The 17,100-nt window shown below is 31.7% G+C and overlaps 1 protein-coding gene across 1 annotated transcript; it reads right to left on the bottom strand.

Annotated features, from left to right (window-relative positions):
- Positions 1-9,937: 9,937 nt before the first annotated feature.
- Positions 9,938-14,808, bottom strand: LOC140035930 (zinc transporter 5-like). The gene is made up of 3 exons (XM_072077281.1): positions 14,153-14,808; positions 11,542-11,691; positions 9,938-10,366 (listed from the first exon to the last, which is right to left on the bottom strand). The coding sequence occupies exons 1-3, from the start codon at positions 14,771-14,773 to the stop codon at positions 10,061-10,063; spliced, it is 1,077 nt and encodes a 358-aa protein (XP_071933382.1). The 5' UTR covers positions 14,774-14,808; the 3' UTR covers positions 9,938-10,060.
- Positions 14,809-17,100: the final 2,292 nt, after the last annotated feature.

Genomic DNA, 17,100 nt, shown 5'->3' on the forward strand with positions numbered 1-17,100 from the left:
TTCTAAATTCACAGAAGTGAATACGTGACTATTGAAAACGTAGGTTGAAGTTGCGTATTGTAGCCTGATTTCTGCAAATTGCTCAGCCACTTGTTCTGCTTTCACGCTACTTTCCAGCTCAACTCCAGACAAGAATTTTGGCTGCACACATTCTAGGAACCTTTTGGAAGAAAAAAAAGAGCTTTATGTCTTGTCCAAAAACCACATTTTGACTCTTTTAACACTAGAAAGGTTAGAATCATTCAAGAGAAGGAGGAGGAGATACTAGAGATAGTTCTCATCAGATTTTAGCATAGGAGCTTGGTGGTTAGTCTTTTTTTGTTCTCTCTAGCTAGAACATTTTGTGAGAACAATTTGAGACTTCATTGTAGAACTCATTTGTTGAAGAAATAAAAGATCATTGGGAGCTTCTTCACCAATCTTGACTAAGCTTTCTTTATCTATCATTTACTTGCGATTCAATATGTGTTCTTGCAATGAAGTTATGCTTTTTCTTATTACACATTATATGAGTAGCTAAATTTCTAGATTTAGGGAGTAGATGAACCTTATGGCTACTTGATAAGAAGTGAATATGATTTACACTTGTTACACCTTGTATTAACTTATCTATTTATGCATGCTTACTACTTGTTATTGCTTGATCATCAATAGCAAGCTTTTAGTTGTTATTATTCAATAAAAGTTGGTAATAATGATGGAACAACATAAATAGAACTTGAGTAGTAGACTCAAGAGAATAGAGGTACATTTAAGTGGATTAAACTTGCATTTCATGAAGAAACAAGAGTAGATCTAGTTATTCACCACGAGAATAAGGAAAACTAGTCTATTTTAGGCCATTTTATCATGAGAATAAGATTTGGTAATATTGGAAATGAATCCCTAGTTGAACAAAAGTTGTAACAAGAGATAAATCTATTTACTTATATCTTTTATGCCATAAGTGGAATCTATATCCATAGACTCAAGTATTTGGTGAATTTTCTCCATTGTTACCTTACAAATATCTAGTTAAGATTAGTTAGATAGTAGTAATTATGACTTTTCTTGCTTAAATCAATCATTAGTCTAAATATTAGAGTAAGAAAGGGCCCAGTACTTGCACAGTTGCTCTCTGTGAGATCGATCCGATATTTGCCCTAAACTATTAATTTGACCTGTATGCTTGCAGTCAAAACGGGTATATTTCGGAATTAAACTTGTACTTATATTAAAACCCATCACATATAAACATTCTCATATAAAAGCATATAACCCATGGAAATCATCTAACACTCATATATGTCCAGAGAGAATTTAAGAATGTCTATAGAAAATTACTCAAATAAATATCCAAGAAATTCTAAAAAAAAAAGTGAGAAATCATCAATCTCATGTTATAAACATCACTACAAGCTCAACTAATCACCAAAATCACTATGAAGTAAAGTCCGTGCAAGAATTTGTCATTAAATTCGAAACTAAAGAATTTAAAGAAAACCCACTTATGACAAATTACAAAAGAGAGAAATTGACGAAGAAATCTTACATCAAAGTTGTAATAGATAGGTTAGAGATGCAAATGAAGTGAAAAACCCCACAAAAATTTTGCCCAAAAACTAGCTCATATCATGCGGATTGAAAGCTTGCAAGTATAGGGTTCTTGAGCAAGTTTTGGATCATGAGATGTTTGTGATGCTTCTCGATTAGTTAGAAAAGATCTATAAAGACTATAGAGCGATTTAAGAAGAAGACCTACCAAGGAAAACAAGTTAAAGTAAGGATTTGAGAGGTTGGTAAGAGATGGTATTGAAGGTTTGGCTAGAGAGAGTGAAGAAGAGAAGAAGATGTTGGAGACAAATGGCGCGAAATGAATATGTAAAAGGAACAAAGCCATTATGAAGCTATTTCGTCACTAGTAACCAGCCCTAGTAGAATTGGTTGTAGGGCTGGTAGTTGCACGGTTATTAGGCAGAAACTTTGAAGAATTTGTGTGAAAAATGCACCTCACTAACCAGCCCCAATAGAACCGATTACAAGACCGATTTCTGTCTCCTATTTTTGCACTAAGTTTATTTCATGCAACATGCTATGTTTCCCAAAATGAAAGCAAGCAATCCAACTTTTCTCAAAACTCTCTTACATACTCAAAAATACATTTGCTTGGAACAAATTCATGCTCATTCAAATAAGAACAAGAACTTAGAGAATGCAATACAAATGAGCATAAACTTTCCTTTTTTCCCTTGTCCAATGCAAGTTTGAGCTCTTCCTTATTCTTCTCCGCACTTGATATACTAAACCTACAAAAAAACAACCAAACAAAGTCAGAATAACATCAAATACACAAAAAGTTGGGTTGCCTCTGAACCAGTGCTTCTTTATAGTCATTAGTTTGACTATTTCACCTTATTTGTTAAGTAGGTTTTGTTAATGAATAATCTACCATTTTAGATCATAGTGGATCAATAAAAGGTAGCCTATTACCAAAAACCACATATTCAAATGATGTGAGAAATGGAAGAGGCTTACATATTCCAAGTGATTCATATATATTACCTTGTAGTAACACCACTTACGAATTTTTCAAAGAACATCCACATATCCATTTTGGGTGATAACATCTTTAGAACTTGCTCCTTCAAAACACTCCTCAAGAGGGGTTAAATATAAATTATTGATGATTTCTCTTGAGGTTCAAAGTTAGTTGCAAAAACACAATCATGTTAAATGGACATTTCCTCATTGAAACACAAATTAGGTTCATCCTTTTCATCAAAAATCTACTTTACATGCAACAGCCCATCCTTCATAATAGGGTCAATTTGCATATGATTAGAAGAAACCACTTCACGCAAATCACACAATTGGTCTTGAATTCTATCAAGTGAGAAGTTAATTCATCTAATCTTATCAAAATGATTGGAAGTCGTATTAGCTAGCCTTCCAAAATTAGAATCAAATTGATTAGAAAATTTTTCTATGACTAGCTCACAAAATGGTTTAGAATCATTAGTTAATATATCACTTTCTAATTTACAAGACAAAGGTGCATTAGCTAACCCTTCACTTACTAATTCTCGAGATGGCTTAGTATATTGTTGGACACAATTTGGTTGAAAATCATAAAAGTTGGAAGAATCATTATATGAACATTGATTAGGCCAACCATAATCATAAGAATTACCCCTATTAGAGTCATATTGATCAGAACAAGAATTGCAATACCCAAATTCATCATAATATCCCACATTTTGTGCTTGCTTACATGTATGAGTAGCATGATAATCTCCACACAAGGTACAAATCACATGATAAGAATTATAAGCATTAACATTCCTATTTTGCTCAATCATATGGATAATGTTATCCAACTTAGTATTTAACATCAAATGATCAAGTTTAGCATTTAAAACTCTCATGCCATCTTCAAATGACATACCATTCAATGTCCCTTGATTACCTCTGTCCATGGAGTTTTGCATGTAGTAAGTGTCCATTGCCATACTTACATTTCTCATGTATTGTCCTCTCACATTTACTATCTTTCTTGAGTACATAAACACACTTTCAAAATATCTCAAAAGAAAGATTAGTCAACAAGAATAGATTAAAAGACACAAATTAACAACACAATATACACGAAAGAAAAGACTCAACATGACACTAGAATGACAAATAAAACACTAGACGCTACAAACATAAGAAAAGCAAGTAAAAATGTTTAAACTAATAAAGTTGTTCTTAGCACTAATATTGAACCAACTCTTCTTTCGCAATGGTTCCGAAAACTTGATGAGACTTTTACTTCTCACTAAATTTTAAAAAACCTAAATACCTCATTTTCTGCAAGCATATAGATCGTTTATTGAACATAAGGGATATTAAGTGTCAATCCTAGAGGGAAGATTGTCAATTACGGGTAGTTTTCAAATTCCTTTATTATTTAAACTATCACAAATAAAAGAAATTAAATCTACACTACAAATAGAAAGTAAATGAAACAAAATGATAATGGAAAACTCCTAAGGTTATGGAATTCCTCACTACTCTTTACCGATTAGTTGAATATTAATATCTTAACTAGTTATGATATAATTTTCTAATGTATATGAAACCTATCATCGTAGTGAATCAACTATAGTTGTAGATAAATCATATCTACTTTCGTGGTTATGAAATTAACTACAAACTCATTTTTCTATGAAATTACATGGAACAAGCCACTAAAGTTATAAAAATGTATCTCTACTTTCATGAGTGTACTCCCTAGGGTTAGCACTTCTTTGAACTAGTGTAAAATCCCAATTTTCATTGCAAACCTGACACCTTGAGATTATCATAGTTAATGACTAGTTAGTCATGATTAGATTAGCAATAGTATTAAATAACTTGCTCAAAATAATAGCATCAATTAACCAAATAAATGTCACAAACAATCATAGAAAGTTTATCCATAACTAAACATAAACTTAACAAAACATGAAGAAGATGAAGGAAAAGAATATACTTATATTATAGCTAAACGTGAAATCAAATATAAAAGAGAAAGTCAAAGGAGAGAGGTCAACCTTCTCACATGAGTTCCAACGCTCCATCTTTGCTCCTCAATTCTTTGTCTAAATCTAGCTACAAGTACAAGAATAGTTTAACCAAACTACACTACCTATTCTACTCCTAAATTAAACTAACAACTAAGAACTTGTAGTTTAAGAGCTACATTTTTTGTGTTTCTCTTCTCTCCAAACTCTTCAAGCTTCCAAATGGGAAGACACAAGTTCCTATTTATAGAATTTTCCATCCCTCTTTGTGTCTTCAAGTATGAATTTCAATTTCAAATGTCAACATTTGTGGCTTCAATGGAATCTTACAAAATTGAAGTAACAAAAGTGTTTCTTGTTGATTTTTGAGCTCTCCTTCAACCACCTTAATGTCTTGTCAAACCCTTAAGCAAATGAAAGAAGTATCACTCAAGAAACCAACTTGCGCAAGTTGTACAAATTATGCAGAATTTTTGACTATGTAATCAACCCTAGTAACCAATTCTGACAAAATGGTTATAAAGCTAATTCCTCTCCCCTGTTTCACAAAGATTTCAATTGAGCTACTGAACACTAACCGGCTCAGTAAGCAGTTCTACTTGGTGGGGTTGCTGGGCCGGTTAGTCTCCCTTGCTTCATTGACATTTCCTTTGCTTTTCGCTCAACTCGAGAACCATTTTTGGTCTAGTCTTTTGCTTCCTTTTTCCTACAAATAACAACAAACTAAACAAGTAAAGGATGGACAAAATTTCACTCATTAAGCAACAAAAATAATGCATCAATTTTTATACATTTCTAACATGACTTACTTGATTTTGAAGCAAAACCAAGTGGAAAATCCTTAACATAACCACCAAATATACTATAAATTACACACTTATCAACTAGTGTGGTGATGCCATATGCTCAACATTTGTGTAACTATAATAAAGAAACAAAGTATAAATTAAAGTAAGTTAACACTTAGGAGCATATAGAGCACATAACATATACGCATGACATTTAGATGTAAAATCCTAAAAAAAAATAAATAATAAAACACATAAGCACATAAACCACATATGACACACACAACCTATTTATTACATTTAGGACCTAACTACAATGTAAAAGAGAAAAACATAGGTCTATCTAAACTATCTATTAAATTTGAGGGAAATATAAGCCTATTTACAACTTTTCTAATAAAAGAAAATATAATATAACCTATCTATTACATTTTGGATATTCAAGTACCTTCCAAATAAAAATAAAACTTAAATTAAGTAAACAAATATGAAAATAAATAAAAGCTCAAAGTAAAAGAAATAGCAAAAGCCGCACATAAAGAATATAAATACATAGGAGTACATAAGAGCATGTATATTGAGAATTCAAGAGGTTATAGGAATACCTTGCTTTTGAAATAATGACTAAGATAAGGGAATGGAGAATTATCTATGCTCAAGATTAATAAAAGGGTCAAAGCACTAATTTTATTAACAGTTAATCATTAAAGATAAAATGGCACAATTCATTTAATGAAAACTTACTAAAATTGCAAAACAAGTATTGAGTTAACACTCAAAGCATCAATAAAGGTTTAAAGTGCCAGGGACGATATCAATGATAAAAGGCAATAAAGATTTTTAGGGACTAAGATGAGAAAATTTTCGGGCCAAAATATAATTTTTCTAAATGTAGGAGTCAACGTGTGAATTCTGCAAAATTAGTTGTACAACATCCTTTTATTCATTAACTAATAAAATTTGCCTAATTTAATCCTTAAAGTGATTGCCAAGCAAACAAACCAAGGGCTATCTATACTAATATTCACGTTTGTGAAATTTGGACTTAAACTTAATAACTCTAGCTTAAAGCCTAATTACTTGAATAAATCTAAACTAATTCAACAAAACAATCATAAGCATGATAAAAAAGGTCTAGAAATCAAAAAGGAAGAATTTATCATTTTCACCATTTTCAGGCCTTAACATAATTGCTTAAAGATTAGGGGTCAAATTATAAATATTTCTTAGAGACTTAGATGAAAAAAAATCAGCAAGCATTTAGTGCCATAATAGCATAGATAAATTTTCAGAAAATTGGAAACTGCTTAAAAATGCGCCCAAATAAAAAGTCTTCTAAGACTTCATATTAAAGGAGCATGATGAAAATAAAAAATAAGCTTGGCCCAAGTCTTCCTAACCCAACTTGTAGCTTAAACAAATCTGAACATTTGGACTAAGGCTCCGTTTGATAACACTGAATCTGAATTCTGAATTCTAAATTCTGAATTCTGAATACTGAAATAATTAATTTGCTGAATTTTAAGCACTGAAAAGAGATATATGAATATCTGAATCTTAATACTGAATCTATTTATACTGTTTGATAAATATTCATAACTTAATGTTTAATAATCTAAATTGTACAATTTTGTCCTTCTATCTTTTAATCCAAAAAGAAAATAGAACCTATGATTTAATTAACTTAAAATTGTTAGGTATGAAAATGACAATGATTGTGAAGAGCAATGCATACAATGACAATGTTTCTTTGTGTGAGAAAAGGGTATGGTTTCATCGTTTTGAGAATGGGAAAGCGAGCTTTTAATACTCTAAAAGCACGTTCAATTACATTTCTCAATATTACATGTGCTTGGTTAAAGCGTTCTCATTTTGATCTTGGACGAGAAGCATTTCGAAAATTAGACAACCAATATCTTATATTTCGATATGGTGTCATAAAGCTACGTGTGTGTGGATAAGCTGCATCACATAAATAATATTTATTTGCACAAAAAAATATATATCAAAATATAAATGTTTGTGGATGAAAATTATTGCAAAAAAATACTATTGTTAAAAAAAATTTTTGAATAGAGAATATCAGGTTGTTTTATTTAATTAGATAAAGATTTTGAATAGGGAATATTAGGTTGTTTAATTAGATAAGGATTTTGAATGTAATTAACAAACATAGATATATTTGGTAGATAAGATAGAGTAGTTGAAGTAAATCTCTTGATTCTTATCAAATTAAGCATTCAGCTACGATTCTTGTGCTGAAAAAAATACATATAAATTCAGCACCACTTAATAAGTTCAGCAGGTGAATTTTTATTTATCAAACACCCACAACATCTGAATGTCTGAATGGATTCAGTTTCAGCACTTTTTTATGTTATCGAACAGGCACTAAGTCTTCTGGTCCAAACCAAAATGTCTAAGCAGCTCTAACAGAATTCATGTAAGCCCTGGTGAAATAAATCAGCAAGCTCAACCCATAATTAAAATAACCCAAATTTATCCCCAACAAATTACTGTCTACAAGCTACTAAAATCTAAGTTTCAATCAATGAGTCAACTCCTGAACAAAAGTATGTAAAGACCATAAGCAAACCCAAGTTACAAATATCCATTTAGTCCATGTCATGACCCAAAGAACAAGCTTAATACAAATCGGGGTCAACCCATTTCATCACACCCAGAGATCAAGTTAAGAGATAACTGGATCTACCATCCCAAGTAATTGGTATCCAGAGATTTTTCAGCTACTATGGCTAGGATTTCGTCATAATCATATTCCAGCAACTTTTAACATACTTTTTTTTTTTTTTTTACATAAAAATGATCTACACAACATTAGAAACATGACCAAAATATCAAAATCCACCTAGCATCGCTATAGAAGCACAAATGAAACCAAAACTTCAAGATTGCATGACTCATCTTTAAACCCATCTTTCTTATTTCAAACCCAACAAAATGTAAAAAAAAAAAAATTTCAAACATTTTCCCTAATCAAAAAGAGGGAAAAACATACAAGATTCAAAGCCAAAACATCACAGTGAAGGAATCACCAGTTTTAGACAAAAATAGAAGAAAAATGCCAAAAACTAACGCAACATGACATAAAAGTTGGAATGAGTTGATTCAAGAAAGTTACCTATGGCTCTTTTGAGTGTTTAGGGTCATCCTAGCTTGCAAAAGCCGGTTGAGATGAGAAGGCATGAGGATCTTTTCCTCAGGAATGAATCTTTTTGAACTTTCAAGATCTGGAATGTTGTTGATTTTGATCGCGATTTAGAGGCCCCTACAGTGGCTTTGGTCAAAAACTTTAAAAATAGAAAATGCTCTTGATGCCTCAAGAAGGTGAGGAAAAAAAATCACTGAAAAAGAATTAAAGGATTGAGAGAAAACTAAGATTGAATAGGGCTAGTTCATTGGCCTTATCATTTCATTTCTTTTTTGGAAATAAATTTCCTTCTCCTTTTTCTTATTTCTTCACTTTTTCTCCCTCTTTTTCCCTTGTGTCACTTTTCCTAATGAGATCTCTCTTGAAAAAACCCTAGCATTCCTTAAGCTCATGCATTTCTGACCTTTAGTTCAAGTAAAGGAACCTTAAAATCAAAGGCCATCGTGAAAGGTTTGAAAATGTGATGATGTGTTCATCTTTAATCATTTGATGAAATGAGTATTGAATAAGGACAAAGGTATTGAGTTGTCCTGTACTATGAATGTAACTTGGAAGAAAAGATAAAAAAAATTTTGAACCAAAATAATAATTACCAATCCAGTACAACTATTATACCGGTGAAGAAGAAGAACATCGTGCGCCTGGTGAGCATGCATGCTTAAGAGCAACTTCTTTTCTTTCTCTTGAATTTTGCTTGGGCTTTTGTTTCTTCTCGTTTGGTGCTTTATCTTGGGTTTTGTTTTCTTTTGTTTTGAATTTTTGGGTTGGGCTTTTTGGTTTATTGGAATTGGGTTTTGCTTTTCATAAATTTTCTCTTCTATTTTGTTCTTTTCTTTTCTTGTATTATTCTTGCTTTTCTTTATTCAAAACCTACAAAAATAAGACAAACCATGTTAGAACGAAATGCAAGAAAATATAATTTCACTAAAAATTAAAATAAAAGTGAAATTATATTTAAATGAGCAAAAATTTAGTGTCTATATCTTTTTTGAGAGTGTAATTAACAATGGATAATTTTAAATTCATCCTTTGTCCAGTATAAGTAACAATAGGACAAAATACATATAACCTATTACTTCATCCAAGGACGTCAATTTGTTAAATTATTAGCAATAATAAGGAGCCATATCTATGACAATCAATGTTTTAAAATCCGGACTCCTAAATGAACCAATGAGCTTTCAGCTTATGGTTCAATCAATTCAATCCCAATCCAATTTTTTTAATTATTTTAATATTAAATTAGTTGGATAAATATAATATATAAAAAAAGAAAAGAAATATTTAGTGAAAAACCTATTCAAAGGCCGAATTTTTACCTGATTTGACCGGTTTTCGAACGGTTCATTTGGTTCCTTGATTTAAATATAGAATCATACTGAAATTATGACCAATTCATGGTTTGACTGGTTGAACTGGCTAGTCCAATCCATTTTTTGAGAGACAGATGACAATTCAGAATAATCTCACACCCAATTTTTCATAACATAAAGATTGAAGAAAAGAAGGAAAAGTTTGTGAAACCAAAAAGCACATCCCACATATATGAGGATACAAAATTGTACACAAAAGTAACTTCAAGCCCACTTGGCCAAGAGAGACATGCAACCAGCACCAAAAAGTAGGGAAATATTTGCCCCTTGTAGGAGCCTTGCATTGCTTTGCATCTTTGGATTCATAAAATCAGCCGAGAGAAGGTCCACTAATGCCATGTAAACCAGGATCCCAGATGATGCTGCATCAAAAATTCCTTGCACAATGAGAGCATTTGGGCTGTTTTCATTATAAACATTGGATATTCCAATCCCAATTGCGATGCCGAATGGTGTTGTAAGCGAGAAGAAAAGAGCCATAATTGTAGTTGCTTGTGCTTTGAATTTTGCCTATGGATGAACAAGATTACATGAGAACAAGTTATTATTTTCCACAAGTCCAAAAATACTTGGTCAACCTAAATTCTATGTTTTTTTAGAATCAAGAAAACATACAAACACAATCAACATAATCACAAAAAAGATGAAAGAAAATGATAAATGCAATCACGAGAATCCTATTTTAATAAACTTTAGGACTCTCCACGGTAGGCCTCAATCCTCGTGAAGTTTTACATTGCATTCGCAGGCATAATAGGCTTTCATGATATGCTAGCAAAGAGCATGATGAGTCCAGCATAAAATATATTCTTGCATACTAGATTATAAACACTTTCAAAACAACGAAAACTAGATCACAAACAATACAAACCGCGCCTTTTTTTTATTTTTATTGTTTGTCCTGAATAATGAATAGAACCAAACAGTAAACTAATTTTGAATAATGCATAGTAATCAAGCAATTAAAATAAGACAAAGTAACGACAATTGCACCAGCATTTGGTCGTGCTCATGATTCCCCTCATTGAATTTTCTTTTTGGTTGTTGATTTAGTCAATTTTGTAAATGGGTGAAAATGAAAAAAAAACCGAAGCTGTTCGTGATGCTGAATAACTTTCTTTTCCAATTTAATAAATTAATGATGAAAAATTTTTGTTAAGGACTAGTTCGGTGACAAAAAGAAAAAGTCAAAGAAGACAATGGACAGAGAGGAAGTGATCAAAAGGTGCGTTTGATAAAACTAAATTTGAAATCTGAGTCAATTAAGTTAGTGAATTATTAAGTACTAAATTTGATACATTTTAGTGTATATCACATTAACTGATAAGTAAATAGTTTATCACTTAATTTTTGAAGTAAATTTTACTTAGAAAATTCAGTGCCACTTAATGAATTCAGATGTTCTAGTTTTGATTATCAAACACGTCTGAATATATTTAGATCTAAATTCATTAAGTTTAAATACTGAATTGAATTATCAAACATGGCCAAAATAATTGCCACCTAATTTAGTTATCTTGCATATTTCCCCATGTGGGACTTTTTAAATCAGTCCATATTAAATAAATGTTTTCAAACTTCAGTTTTATAGCCTCCAAAATCTCAAATAATCAAGATTGGGCTATGATGCTTGAAAAAAAATAAGAAAATAAGAAAACAAAGAAATAAAGAGGTTTGATTATTACCTGTGCAATGCATCCGCCAAGTCCAATACCTTCGAAAAATTGATGAAAGGTCAAAGCTGCCAAAAGAGGCCTTATTATTTTTGGATTATCAGATGCACCTAAAGCAATTCCAATAATTACGGAGTGAACTATGATTCCCAGTTCCAAAACCTGCAGGAAAATCAATCCAAAAAAAAAATTCGAATAATTGTGAGAACAATATTAGTATCCAATTAAGCATATGGAAATGTAAAGGGGTTGAGGAGCAGTTTAGGCCAATGTTTTAAAAACCGGACCGTTAATTGAACCGGTGACGTGAAAGGGTCGAAGTTCAACCGGTCGGACCGGTTCAACCTCGGTTCAATGAATTTAAAAAAAATAATTTATATAAATATTTATGCATAAAATAAGACATGTAATGGACTAATTTAATACATTATATGATGAAAAGTTTACTATTTTTGAATAACTTGATTTTTTAAAAATAAAAATTTTAAATTATAAGTTAAAACAAATAAATTTCATTTCAATTTCAATTATATCTACCAAAAAAATCTTAGATCTAACCCAAAAATATCATAATATTTTAAAATTATACAATTCATGTCTATGAGAATTTAGATTTTGTGAACTAAAATTTTAATTTACGTTTTGGGATTTAGAGATTGCAATTTAAAAAAGGAATTTTGGAGTTCGAAAGAAGTCAAGAGAATCGAAAATAGAAATGCAAACTTGATAAGAAATAAAAAATGAGATAAAAGTGAGTGGTTGTGGCATTCAATAATTTGGGTTAAAGAAAAATAATTCTTTTTTAACCTTTTTCAATTTAATGGACAAAAATAAAATTAAAAGATGGAAGAAAACATCAATAAATTAAAAATAAAGTGGTTTGATTAAAAAGAGAGTAACAAAAAAAAGAGGAGAGAGAGAGAGAGAGAGAGAGAGTGTGTGTGTGTGTGTGTGTGTTGAAGATTAAAAAGAAAGAGCCATGAGATGATTAGATTTTGTAAAAAAAATGAAAAAAAGAAATATGAGTTTTTGTTTTATATAAATAAGTTATCAAAACAAAACTAATAAGATGTGATGGTGCAATGGTTACTACATTGGTCTTTTATTACAAAGGTCTTGAGTTTGAATCTTGATAGTTGCATTTTACAAAACGTAAAAAAAAAAAAAAAAAAAAAAAAAGAGGAAAATCTCGAAAACCGAAAACCGCTGATTCAATCCGGTCCGGCGGCATTTTACAAAACGTAAAAAAAAAAAAAAAAAAAAAAAAGAGGAAAATCTCGAAAACCGAAAACCGCTGATTCAATCCGGTCCGGCGGTTTCCACGGTTTAACCGATTTTTGACCGATTTTCTAACCTGGTCAACTATAGCATAGAACCGGACCGGAGCTATAGCCGGTTCACGGTCCAACCGGTCGAACCGGCCGGTCCGGTCCGGTTTTCAAAACACTGTTTAGGCATTATGCATCTCTTTTTTTTTTTGGACAAAAAAAAAATCATGCATCTCATTCGATTCTATTTTCTTATATAGTCTTGCAACAATAATTATTAAACCCGACCCTGCTTGCGGTTGAACCGGTTGGCCTAGTGATTAGAGCATCAGATCGGGTCAGATCTCTAATTTGATTGGACAAGAAATTGAGCTGGTCAAACTTGGACAAACCTGGTTGACCTAGTGGTTCAATTGAAAACTCATCAGATTTGTCAATTAGCCCAATTTACCTTTATATATATATATATATATATATATATATATATATATATAATTGTGGGTCTTTGTTATTGAAACAAAATGTATATATGCTTTTAATAAGTTTTGTACATTGGATCTTCATTTAAATAATGTATAAGACTTTACTACTTGCTCAATTTTTATTTAATAACTCACTATTTTTTTAGTAAACTTGTTTATTTTTTTATTATACAATTAGTCCTTTTAACTTTTAAATTGACAATAATTGATTATAGAAAATTACTTTGATTTTAAACAAAAAATAAAATAATGAAAAAATAATGCTATATTTTTTAAAACAAGCAATATAAATTTTGTTTTGTACTTGACTATATTATTTATTTATTTAAAAGTGTGATAAAATGAAGTTAAATCTTCTATTAATATCCATATATTTATTATATATCTTTCTAAGTATAAAATTCGTATCTAAAATCACTTTATTATATATTTTATGTATTTTAAAATTACTATTTTATATTTATAAATATTAAATTAATACTCACCGGTTGATCCAATAACCCATTGACCCAGTCCCTCTGTCGTGTTCCTTATCGGATAGGGTTTAATAACTATGCTTGCAACTCTAAATGTGTGCAACTGCACAATAGCCTATGCACAACAAATAAATTATAGCAAAATTGTGTTAAAAAAGTTTGCAATTTTTCATGACCAATAATTCATGCCGACCGTGATCATAACTTCTCATAGTGTACCCAAACTACTTTCATTCATTGTCATGATTAAGGAGATTAATACTTCATCATACAAAGAAAAGCGATGCATCATCTTAGCTATAATCATGACTTCTCTAATCCAAAACTTGGCATTGAACACTTATAGGATCCTGGATTAAATTAAGTATGAACTAAAAACACCTATATGTGCTTTTACCTGTGATATAACACGATAACGAAGTTGATTAGGAATGGATCCCCCTTCCACAGATACAGAGGCATGAGCATGGCCATGAGTAGCATCTGTATGAAGGGGAAGCCCAGAGAATTGATTCTCCCCATCACCTTCTACAGCTTCAATACCCTTGCCATTTCCAGATTTGTTTCTATAATGTGAGGTTGCATGTACGTCAACCATAAGAGCACCAATGGCTGCAAGCATTGCTACAAAGCCCGTGAAAGGAAACTTGCCCCAAGGGTTTTGAGGAAGACATGGGGAAGTCAAGCTCTCGAAAGCATCCGGGAGAACATGAATGAACCCTGTTGCCAAAATTACGCCGGCGGCAAATGCTTTGATAATGAAGAAGAAATTGTTTTCAGGGCTTAATGATGGAATTTTCTTGCCTAATACAGGAAGACAGACGCCCACTAAACTGGCCAGGAAGATTGCAGCTATGGCTCCGAACCTGTACTTGAGGGCTAAACTCCTGTTTTTATCTTCTTCTTCTGCATCGCAGGTGCAGTCTCCTAAAACTAGAGATGGAAAAGCTAGAAGAAAAAGTAACATCAGAATCTTTTCTGCATTGAGAAGAGAATTAAATCGAACAAGTTTCTTCATTCTTGAACGAAATATTAAGGATCAGGAGAATCAAGAAACTTGAGAAACTGTTGAAGAGCTTGTCTCCTTTATATAAGGCAGAAGTTAAATCATACCTACTCAAGTATGGAAAGGACAAGTGAATAAAAAACAAAAATGGACCATCCAATAGTCAAAAGCTGAAAGAGATTCTTAAGCTTGCTTTTGCACTTAGTTCGGTTCAGGATCCACCAGAACAATAAAGAATGTTTTTGTCGTTATTATATATAGAGGTTGAGCAGGACTAGGTATGCAAATTTCTATGCAGCAGGATGAAACTATGAATGCATTTTGGTGTTCGGTCATTATTTATTCAATTGAATATGAAAAGTGAAGACATGATGAGGCCATGATTCAAAAATAATTCAAAGAAGAAAAGAAGGAAGTAATGTACGGCTAAATCAGAATGGAACATTGTTAATTTCGGAGGGATTGCTAAATGAATATAGATCAATGTAAAGTGCATGTCGACATTATTGCATAGGAAACAAAGGTCAACTAGCTCATAATGTGATTGTCATTTTTATTGACGCAGAGCAAACTGATGGGGCTGGTACAGTTGTAAGCTCTCACGTCGTATCTTTTATTTCTTATTATGTGATTCAGTGTACATTAAATAAGTTGATTTTGTTTGTGTACACTAACTTAAAAAAAAGAACTTTAGAAAATAATTTGTTATGTAATACATCAAATTTCTTTGACAAATATAAAAATGGAAAACACCATAATTTCTGAGTGCGATTTGAACTATTAATTTACGTAATTGAAAGTAATTAATTAGGTTTACGATGAAACCTAGAAATTGATTACCGATCCAATTTGAATATAACAAAATGATACAATAGTACTAACCCCAAGTCTGTGACGTGGTAGGTTTAAGTTGAAAGTCATGAGTAATCTACACATATACCTTCTCTTTAATTCATTTGTCATTAATGTACAATTTGTAGGACTAATTCGACTTTAATGTTGAATGGAACCTATGCTAAATCTACCAGCCTAACTGAATCTCTATTGAATCCCCCTTGACTTTATCAAACAAATTGCTGGACTATTTCCAACTAGCTCATTAATAACATTCGCTTTGTGCTTTTTATATATATTAAAAATATATATCCAACTATCTATTATCAAGAAAAAATGAATAAGATAAATAATATACTTTATACTACTGGCTTCTTACCCACCCCTCTTCTACTCTTATAAGGAAAACAACTAGAAGGGTTGACTTGATGCCCAATGAGGTTCCAAGTGAACCCATCCATCGCAAAATAATCATAGCAGTCACAAATCAATCACGAAGCATGATATATATATATATTAATTAGCAATCTAAAACAAGAAATACGTTCAATGTGAACGGATATGGTACTGATACAGGTTGTAGAGTTGTCTCCCGTCCATTTCTAGATGTAGCACATTCTCCTGTTTAGTGATTCAATGTCATTTTGCCAATTAAACAATAACCAACATTCTTCTTTCTTCCAATGTTCGGTGATCATTTCAGTAGGTCATACTTGAGTATACCAATAAACGATACCCAAGGACCATCGGCCTACTCGACCAAACCCGTTTCTGGCTCGAATAGGCCGACTGTCATTGGGGTTTGGGCCCAAAATGGTTATGCACAGTTAACAGTAGTAGTTAAACAATTAATGGTTCCAAAAGTAAATAGGTCGAGTGCGATAAAGTATATACTCGCCTTTAATCAGTGAATAATAATAGCAATTTAAGTTGAAAACTCAAACAATTACACTTAGCAATCCATCAGTTCACCAAGCAACAGGCCACAACCATACTTTAATATTTAATCATGAATACATACAAGGAACACTCACAAAATCAAGTGGACAGTCATGCCTTGGTTTCAAGGTTTTCTTCTAGCTCACCACTAACTTCTGAGACATGTCCAAGCTACAATTACTCGACCTTTCGACAAAACCAACTTTTTTTCAAAACTACTAAATTATCATAGTCAAAATAAGTGAAATAACACATAAACTCTAGTTCTAAAAGGGTTATCAAACATGGAGGTTAAAAGGTATAGAGTTTTTGCAACCAAATTCTTGAAAATAAGGTCGGAAAGCTTGTCCTCACTCTCGGTTTCTTTTGACAGAATTTTGTCATCAAGATTACTTCAAATTTTCTCCTGATTAGAACATTAAGAGTTCAATAAACCAATATGTGCAAGTTTGCAACCAATATTTTAGTGTTAAATCTGGAAAGAAAATGGTGATTATGGTGACTCTCGGGCTCCAAGCAGAAACTCTTACCACTCCAATTCCCTTATAACTTTTGGGATTTAGCAC

The sequence above is a fragment of the Coffea arabica genome, chromosome 2c (genome assembly GCF_036785885.1).
Source record: "Coffea arabica cultivar ET-39 chromosome 2c, Coffea Arabica ET-39 HiFi, whole genome shotgun sequence".
NCBI lineage: Eukaryota > Viridiplantae > Streptophyta > Magnoliopsida > Gentianales > Rubiaceae > Coffea > Coffea arabica.